Source organism: Stigmatopora argus, chromosome 22, assembly GCF_051989625.1.
Source record: "Stigmatopora argus isolate UIUO_Sarg chromosome 22, RoL_Sarg_1.0, whole genome shotgun sequence".
Classification (NCBI taxonomy): Eukaryota; Metazoa; Chordata; class Actinopteri; order Syngnathiformes; family Syngnathidae; genus Stigmatopora; species Stigmatopora argus.
This window is the reverse complement of record NC_135408.1, coordinates 2,234,603-2,244,426: the sequence shown is the minus strand read 5'-3', so window position 1 is coordinate 2,244,426 and position 9,824 is coordinate 2,234,603. Positions and strand designations below refer to the sequence as shown.

General features: G+C 41.8%; 1 protein-coding gene across 1 annotated transcript; it reads right to left on the bottom strand.

Moving 5' to 3' along the window:
- Positions 1 to 5,054: 5,054 nt before the first annotated feature.
- LOC144067717 (sorting nexin-12) lies at positions 5,055 to 9,824 on the bottom strand. The gene is made up of 4 exons (XM_077591581.1): positions 9,401 to 9,824; positions 8,526 to 8,621; positions 8,318 to 8,442; positions 5,055 to 7,772 (listed from the first exon to the last, which is right to left on the bottom strand). The coding sequence occupies exons 1-4, from the start codon at positions 9,563 to 9,565 to the stop codon at positions 7,670 to 7,672; spliced, it is 489 nt and encodes a 162-aa protein (XP_077447707.1). The 5' UTR covers positions 9,566 to 9,824; the 3' UTR covers positions 5,055 to 7,669.

Genomic DNA, 9,824 nt, shown 5'->3' with positions numbered 1-9,824 from the left:
GGATGATGAACTGTGGGAGTCATATCGCTTGAATGCTGTGTATCCCACAAATGCTGTCGGGAATTGGAGGAAGGAAATGACAGTACAGGTCATATTAGAAGGAACTCCTCTCGAGATGCAACTGGACACAGGAGCAGCTGTAACACTGGTTTCAGAAATTGTGTATAAGAAGCATCTCTCTCATCTGCCTTTGGAAGTAAGTAAAGTGCAGCTGTCAACTTTTTCCGGAGAGAACATTCCTTTGAGGGGACAAGTGACGGCCAAGGTAAAATATGGGACCCAGAGTGGGAAGCTACCATTAGTGATCGTAAAAGGTGACAGACCAGCCCTACTTGGCCGTAACTGGCTCCAAAACTTCAAACTGGACTGGGCACGCATCTTCTCAGTTATACCAGCAAGGGGCGGTAACGACGCAGATGTGGATACAGTGTTGCAGAGACACAAAGCAGTGTTTGCTGAGGAGTTGGGCACTATTCGAAATTTTAAGGCCAACATTACAGTAAAGCCAAATACCAAACCGATCTTCAGGAAGGCCAGACCAGTGCCATATGCATTAAAGAATGCAGTTGAGACGGAGTTAAATCGCCTAGAGAAAGCTGGCATTATCTCAAAGAAAGAACATAGTCAGTGGGCCGCGCCCATAGTAGTGGTACCCAAAGCAGACAAGTCAATTCGTATCTGTGGAGACTATAAGGTCACAGTAAATCAAAGTGTGGAAGAGGAGACCTATCCACTACCAAACGTTGAAGACCTTTTTGCCACCCTAGCTGGAGGCATTCTTTTCAGCAAGTTAGACTTGTCACAGGCTTACCAACAGCTGGAGTTAGGAAAAGACTCAGAAAAGTATTTGACAATAAATACTCACAAAGGACTATATGTGTATCATAGACTTTCATACGGAGTGTCCAGTGCTCCTTCCATATTTCAGAATGTGATGGACCAGATACTCCAAGGCTTGGAGCATGTCACCTGTTTTTTAGACGACATTTTGGTCACAGGAAAGACAAGAGCTGAACACCTGAGGAATCTGGAGGAGGTACTGAGCCGCCTGGAGAGCTACGGGGTAAGAGTGAAAAGAGCAAAATGTGATTTCATGCAGGAGAAAGTAGAATACCTGGGGCATCTGATAGATAAGGAGGGACTGCACCCCACTGCGACAAAAGTGGCAGCCATCGTTAATGCACCCCAGCCTACAAACGTCACAGAGCTACGGTCTTTTCTAGGACTATTAAACTATTATGGTCGGTTCATGGAAGACCTGTCGACGGTGCTGCAGCCGCTACATCAACTACTGAAGAAGGAAGTTGATTGGCAATGGACTACTAAATGTGCAGCAGCATTCAAAGATGCAAAAGAACAGTTAGTAAAAAGCTCAGTAGTAGTGCACTATGACACCAAGAAACCCCTGAGATTAGCTTCCGATGCATCTCCTTATGGAATCGGGGCTGTCATATCGCACATAATGGAAAATGGAGATGAGAAACCGATCGCATTTGCATCGCGTACATTGACAGAGGCAGAAAGCAAATATAGTCAGATAGAGAAAGAGGCTTTGGCCATAATTTTTGGCGTGACTAAATTTCATAAATATTTATATGGCCGAAAGTTCAGTTTAATAACTGACCACAAGCCCCTTCTTGCTATTTTGGGACCCAAGTCTGAAATTCCCACTTTAGCTGCTCTGCGAATGCAGCGCTGGGCGCTGAGACTGATGGCTTATGACTACAGTATTGAGTACAGAACGTCAGCAGAAAATGCCAATGCAGATGCGTTATCTAGACTGCCGGGGAAGGAAAAGGATAACACAGCGGAGGAAAACAGCATCTTCTATTTCTCAGTAGTAGATGAGCTTCCCGTGCAAGCTACAGAGATTGCACAGAGCACTCTCAGGGACCCAGTCCTATGCAAAGTACTGGAGCTGACTCGGTCTGGATGGCCAAGTCAAAACAAGGACGAGAGACTGAAACCATACTTTTTCAGGAAAAATGAACTGTCGGTGGAACAAGGTTGCATATTGTGGGGAATTCGAGTTATCATTCCACCAGCACACCGAGAGCGACTACTGCATGATCTTCACCTAGGACACCCGGGAGGGTGCAGGATGAAGGCCTTGGCCAGGAGCTATTTGTGGTGGCCGCAGTTGGACAGTGACATAGAACATACAGTACAACAATGTGACGCCTGTCAGAGAGTGAGGAAACTACCTGCAACCGCACCTCTACACGTCTGGAAATGGCCGACTAGAGTTTGGCAGAGAATACATATTGACTTTGCAGAGAAAGACCAACACCACTTTTTAGTACTAGTGGACAGTCATTCAAAATGGCTGGAGGTCATCGCCATGGCAACAACCACAGCAACCAAAATGATTGAGGCGTTGCGGAATATTTTTGCTTCCTACGGGCTTCCTGAGGAGATTGTTTCTGACAACGGACCTCAATTCACTTCGCAGGAGTACAAGACATTCCTGCTGAGCAACGGAATAAAACAAACTTTGGTACCAGCTTACCATCCCGCTTCCAATGGAGCGGCAGAGCGAGCAGTTCAGACAGTGAAAGCATCACTGCTGAAACAAGTACTCGAGGAGAAGAAACAAAAGGTCACAATAACTATGCAGCACAGGCTAGCTAACTTCCTGATAGCATACAGGAGTACACCGCACACTGTTACAGGATGTGCACCAGCGGAACTGTTTTTAAAACGTCAAATCAGGACCAGGTTCAGCTTACTGAAACCAGATCTCGCTCGAGTGGTGGAAGCAAAACAAGAGAAGCAGAAACACTATCATGATAGAACCACCTCCAAGCTGAGACATCTGTCTGAGGGTGACTCAGTTCTGATCCGGAATTTCCGTGGAGGGAAGGAGAGGTGGACAAAAGGAACAGTGGAAAAGAGACTCGGACCAGTCACCTACCTGGTGTGGAATGGTGTGAGCCGACGCTCGATCCACATTGATCATCTGCTGTACAACCAACCGTCCAGACCAGAGACATTGGAGCTTCCGGATGAGCAGCTGGACATCACAAACAAGTACCCTGTGGTGGTTCACGCAGATGTGGGGGGGAAACGCACACCTGGAGCAGTAGGTGGTAGCCCGTACTCACCTGAAGAGACACGTGTAACATCTTCGCCAGGCTCAGTGGCCTGTGACAAGACAGTTACACCTGACAACCGAGCAGTCAGTTCCCCAGAGGTGTGTGGGCGCAGGTACCCAGTGAGAGATAGAGCACCTCCGAAGCGACTGAATTTGTGATCGGTCAGTTGTGAGGAACGTCGTTCCTAAAATAAAAGAGTTCCTGTTCATACAAAAATGTGAAAAGAGTTCCTGAGATTGAAATGTCAAAGACTGGAATATTGAGTCTAATGGTTGTGTTAGCAGTAATAATTTAGTTACAAGTTGAGAAGTAAAATTATAAAAAGTTAATGAGGCAAAGATAATTGTTGGAGTTGAGTGCTAAGTCTAAATAGGAACTTCATAGTTAAAGGGGGAGGAGTGTAATATATTGATAATGATAGTTGCCTCGGGTTATGGAAGAGTGTTTAACCACGCCCCTGGAGCCGTGGGGTAGCACAGCGTAACCCGGAAGTAGTAGTGTTGTGTGTCCGGTTTGTGTGTGTGTGTGAGTTGGAGAGTAGGCAATAAAGAGCTACACGTGTTTTACCCTGGGCTCCGCCGTCTATTACTGTTATGGATATATTAGCAGTTATATAACCTGCAAAGTTATTACAATCAGTTCTTCGTGGTGCTCGGCGATTAGATCATTCACATCTGCCTCGTTAACCTCCAGTCCCAAGGAATTTCCAAGTGACACGATATCATCCATGACAACGAGCAAGCTCTGTGACACGTACCCCACTCTCATATTTTTCAATTATTTCGCGCTTCATGTTGATTGTCAACGTTTGCCTTTTCTTTGCACAACTCTTCATTCCACCTGCTTGCTTTGGATCCATTGTTGTTCACTTTGTATTATGCATTGAATAACGGGGGGGTACACGGGAAAATGCAAGCACCGCCCAGTGCTCATAGATATCTTATACACGAAAGAGATGCGGCAAAAAAAGACAGTGCTCTACAATGATAAACAGCCTCTCATGTCTTGGCCACCTGGCTTTCTCGCATCTCGAAATTTTTCTCGTATCTAGAGATAATTAATTATTTGCTCGAAATTTTCCTCGTATTTCAAGCTGCTCATATGTAGAGGTGCTCGTATGTAGAGGTACCACTGTATTCATTTTCCGTATCGCTTATTCTCACAATGGTCGTGGGGGTGCTGAGGCTTATCAAAGCCAACAGTAAACGGGGGAAACCCTGAATTGGCCCACAGCCAATCGTAGGGCACACTGAGGCGGACAACTATGCACGGTCACATTCATACGTAGAGGCAATTGAGTGTTCAACCAGCTTAACGTGCATGTTATGTGGAAGTAAGCCAGAGTACCCAGAGAAAACCCACACAACCCCAGGGAGAACATCCAAACTCCACACAGGAAGGTTGGAACCCACGGGGATTGAACCCTCGATCTCAGAACTGTAAGACAGACGTACTAAACACTCAAACACCGTACTAAACTAAATAAATGAAATTAAAATAAATACAACCGAAATAAGGATCCTGATTAATCCTCTATATTGATTTATTTTCTCCGTACATGCCATTGATGGCGATAAACATCCTGGTGGCGAAAGTTCATGTTTCAATGCCATTCTCGACAGTAGACGTCCAATGAATTCTGACTAGGAAGGGGAAATGAACAAACAGCTGCAGCCCCGCCCCAAGCTCTAATCATACAATCCTCTTTTCTTTTTCTTTAGCAATAAATGCAGTTTTCTTTTTGACATTGAGCTGTAACAGGGATGATGGTACATGTAATTTAATCCACTGTATATCGTGCCTTTCATTTCAGTGTTTCCTATTGAACAAAGTAGGTCGTTTGACAGCGTGGGGCCTCTTATAACGGGGCTCCCACGACACTTTTCCCTCTCAAAAAGGAGCTTTGCGGTCTTCACCAACTTGTTTTTTTTCTCCTCAGACTGAAAGGATTTGACACAGTGGGCAGCAGGAATTTAATAGTCAGATTGAAGAATAACAGAGATTCCTCAGTATACTCAATACTTAAAATGGAATGATAACATGTACAGTATTAATACACTTCCAATCATCTTTATAGGGCTCAAAAAAGGGAACTAAGAAGAGACGCTTGAATTACTTTATTTTCTTTCACATTAACTGCCTCCGCGTATAAGCCGTACCCTTTAAATTGCCTTAATTGACTGAATTTTACAATTTCTCTCATATAAGACGCCCCGATTCACAATTTTCACCTCCATAATCATGGTTTTTATAGTGACTACAAATGTGTTACTTTGAATGGAAAATCGGAAGAAAAATCATCGCACATGGTATTTCTGAGATACTTTATGAATTGAAAGGATCGTCTGCTGGATTGCATTCCTAGAGTGTTGCCTGCACGTAGATAAATTCAAAAAGGATGTCACGTGAGCTGTATTACAAGGAAGTGTGTCTGTAGCATTCTAGTTTGTCATCCCTCTGTAAGATGGCGACGCCCTGAACAAGCAATGGCAGGCACACAAGTGAGTTTTTCCACGTTTTATGCAAGATACGTTTTTTTTCTCTCTTGAATTTCATTCATAGACATCAACATAAATGTTAAGCGTTTTATCTGTTTATCTTTTCTCTATTTTAAAATAAATGACCGTATCGGCCGCATTGTTTTGTGCATGTCAAGTCTAATTTGTGCACATATAAGCCATACTCTCGATTCAGTCATTATTTTTTTTAGCAACAAATACGGCGTATATGCGAGAAAATATGGTACCTTCCAATATTTTTTTCAACACGTCTTAATATATGATCCTCACAGCATTCATATTAACTTGATTAAGATTTGCATTAGCTGTTGCTGTGACAATTCCATTGCGAAAATGACAATGACATAAGTACAAGTATGAGCAATCCTGCCGAAAAGATTGAACAGAAGTTGATGTTTTCTTTAGGAGGCTACTTGTTGCTTCACTTTGGGAGTTTATCGTCATCCTCAAATACTGGCCAACTTGTGCTGTGTTTTGAAGGACTTTGAGGTGGGAGTTTAACATAAAAAAATCTGCTTTCTTTTTCAATGACAATTTAATAATGCACATAGTTGGAATGATGGCCAAGACAACAAAGGATTGGCACGATGGAGCGATGTATTGTTTCCTCCTCCGGGTTGAAACAGACAAGGTTTCAAAATAAATGGGGCAAGTGCAGGCATCTGTTTTAACAGAGGAAAGAGAAGACACCATAAGAAAATCATATACTGTACATAAGTGCTTTAGGCTCCCAGTGTAGGTCCAAGTGCAAAAATGCCAAATAAACTTGATTTGAAATGCGATTGACTTGTTTATTAGTAACTATCTTATCACTGTTTATTGCAGTACAATGTAAAATCCTTTATCTCTTATGTAGAATTACTAATTCTTTTATTGTTCTGATGAGCTGGGGGTGAAATTGAGACGCCACAATGAACAGTAAATGTCATTCTATCCCATTCTGGTGTGGTGTTGTTAATCATGTGATGTGAGAAAACTGATTTCGTTCTTTTTGCTAACTGTCCATTCACAATGGAACGTATTCAACACACATTTTATCCACATTTGGAAAGGGCCTGATTCCGATTTTAGTCAATCGATTAAAATTGTTATTTATGCTGCATTACCAATATTTTAATTGCATTGAACCTTGCAGTGTAAAAAAATAAAAATAAACCTACACGTATAATTGCTTTGCAGCTTAAACAAGGGATCAAAGAACATCATGTGGCGCTACAACAACTAATAAAAATTGTGCTAATTTCTAAATATTGTTGAAATGTGAATGACAAACTCTAGAAATACATTTAATTTTTTCATTGTTGCGCAAGGGAGACTAAAAACTTGCTGGATGAAAATGGAAAGGCAGCATGTAAGTATGCAAAATCAGAAGCAGGTGAAACAATATGACTTAAAAACATAACTTTTGAAATTAAGCGTGCAGGTTTAGCATGCATTTGGCATTTTTTAGTGCAGTTAATTTTGGCACAACCTGTTAGGCAAGCATTTTGTTAATGAGCGACTGCCAACATTTAACAATAGTTCACAAGTTCAAACAGCAAATTGCTCTTGAAATTGAATTCACTTTTTTTTAAAACACCAGTGTGCTGCATTTTTGCAAACTATGATTGGTGTTAAACCTTCGTGAACTATCGCCTTTAACCTTTAAATAGCTCATGCAATTGAATTATGAATAAAGCAAACTTACTTCACTCATACCTAAAAACAAAAACAGAGAACAAAACAGGATCAGAAAGGGCATGACACAAATTCACATGAATCTATTTTATTCACAGTATATTACAATCCTGTTTATGACAGTCACGAGGGAAAAGAATGCATGTAATAGTTTGTCATAAAAGCCTGAATTTCAATGTACATTGACAAAATACTTTTGAGTTTGTAGTTATAAAACAAAAGCGCACGCAAGAGATGAGTCGCACAGATGCACAGTCGAAAATCAAGCTTCAAAATTGAGTGTTTTTTTTAAACTTGAGAATGAGGCAGAAGTCCATTCTACAACCCAGGAGATATCAATGAAAGCCCAATTACCCACCACCCCGACCCTCAGTGTGCTTAGTGTCGTACTTTTCCGGGAATGTAGTTCCGGTCAATCTCAGCCTCCTGGAGGAACATGTGCAGACAACGCTCGTTCTGGGCCAAAGGGTGACCTGCAATTCTAGAGAAACAAAGAGAAAGCAAAAATGGAGTTTAAGACACTATTGGATGGATAAATTACTGTGTCACAGATGTAAAGGACAACATTTGATGTGATTTGTGTGTGTTTGATTGAGCAACACTTAAATGAGGACTGCCGGTGAATAGCTTTAACTTGAAGAAAGCAGCGTTCAAAAATTCATGGATGATGGCTTATCTATAACCCTTATAAAGCGTGATTTATGGGTGTGTGTGTATGTGTGTATGTTAAGATTATTCGCTATGTTTGTCCAAACCGTGCAACGTAGAGAGTTTAATTTCATTTTATGGTGGACAGAAACGGCTGTCGGATCCTAATAGACGAATGATTGAATTTCTTTGCCTTCTCCAAGTGTGTAAACCCAATCTTTTATTTGTTCAACACGCATTTTTTAAAAGAGATTTTTTTTAATAGCACAACAATTGTCTTTTGGTTCTAAACAAGCAGGGAGGCCTGCTTGTTAGCAATAAAAAAGAAATAAATAAAAAAGATCTGCATTGAGTTCACTTATGGACTAGTTTAATAACCTGTTTATAAACTGCTCCAAACCCGACCGCCGCTCCTCGATGAACGACTCCTCGAAAAGCCCTTCGTCGCCGCGGAATGGCAACTGTCTCTTCAGGGCTTTACCCGGGAGAGGAGGTACTACAATCTGATCAAAATGATGAAAGATTAAAAAAAAATACAAAATACATGAAAACCACAAATGGATGAGGGCTTTTCAGCCTCACTTACCTTGCTGTCTCTCTCAAGCTCATTCTTTAACCACTCGAAGTCACTGTATCGTCTTGTCACGCAGCAGTCTTTCATTTTGAAAATGGGAAGGTTGGTCTGTGTTCCAATGAAACAGAGACCCGAAAAGTCTGTGACTTGCAAAGGAACATGTGACCTTATAGTAAATATTTTACAATGCAAGCGCAGCAAAACTCCTTCCGATCTGTTGAACACCATAAATGTGAACGAAGCTATAACTATTATTTGGGGTTCTATCTCAAATATCGACAGGAAAAGAGAGTAATACTTGATTAGCAATCCGTAAAGAATATGTATTAAAAATCAGTAGCCTACTGTGCCATATTGCTCAATACACATTGACGTCAACTGCTAATAGTTGCACAGGCTAAAGTTTATTCACTAATTTGTGGGACAAATGCAGTGTATATGGATTAGTTTATCAGCACGATTGTTTCCCCAACATTCCAGTTAGTTCTGTGACTTAATGATAAAAGTGCACTGTGATTATTTGGTTTTAAATAGTCGGTGTTACACAATATTAGCTGCTTAGTGTTAGCATAGCTTAGCAGTGTTTATAGCATGACGCGGTTTCCGACCGTTCTAATGATTTTTAGTTAAACTAAATCTGCTTAACAGTTTTCGTGACCTATTTTAATTTATCAATGTCCTTTCTGATTGTGCAGTCTAAACTTTTAAGGTTAATACAAGTATCACACTTCAACAACACAATCCCCCAACTGAACTACAAACTAGGCCGCAAAGAATCCCCGAACCTCGAGTTCCGCTGTCATCCAATGGCGATACATCTTATCCAGACATCACTGCTCGGCCCCCTCCGGTCAGTAACTTTAGCACATCGGCGGGAGAACACTTACCCGCATACGAACTGCATAAGTCGTGTATCGGTGTCGGCCAACTCCAACAATTTGTGGATCAGAAACGTCTATTTCCAAAAAATTGCTGGGTGGACCGTATGCGTCCGTCAGGTCCTGAGGCTTGGAATTCAGCCGGCGAGTGTCAGCAACCGAAGGATCTGACATTTTGACGGGCTGCAATCGTTTTTCTCACGCTAAAAAACGCGTCAGATTTGAAAGTGGATGCACCGAAAGTTTGTAAATATCACGCGGATACATGAATTAATTATGGTGGCTTTCGAATTCAGCTAAGGAACTAGCCGACTTGTGCCTTTCCTCTAGCCCGGGCCACGCACGGCCAGCCGCCCTGCGCCCCACCCTTCCTTCTTGAATGAGGAAAAGGAAAATGCGTTAGCTGAATTCCGTACTTTGTGGGACTCCCTCA

Coding starts and splice junctions, on each gene's coding strand:
- LOC144067717 (XM_077591581.1), bottom strand. CDS start 9,565: ATGTCAGATCCTTCGGTTGCTGACACTCGCCGGCTGAATTCCAAGCCT. Junction 8,622..9,400: donor CTTATGCAGTTCGTATGCGG/GTAAGTGTTCTC, acceptor ATTGGAACACAG/ACCAACCTTCCCATTTTCAA. Junction 7,773..8,317: donor TTGGAGCAGTTTATAAACAG/GTTATTAAACTA, acceptor TTGTTTCTCTAG/AATTGCAGGTCACCCTTTGG.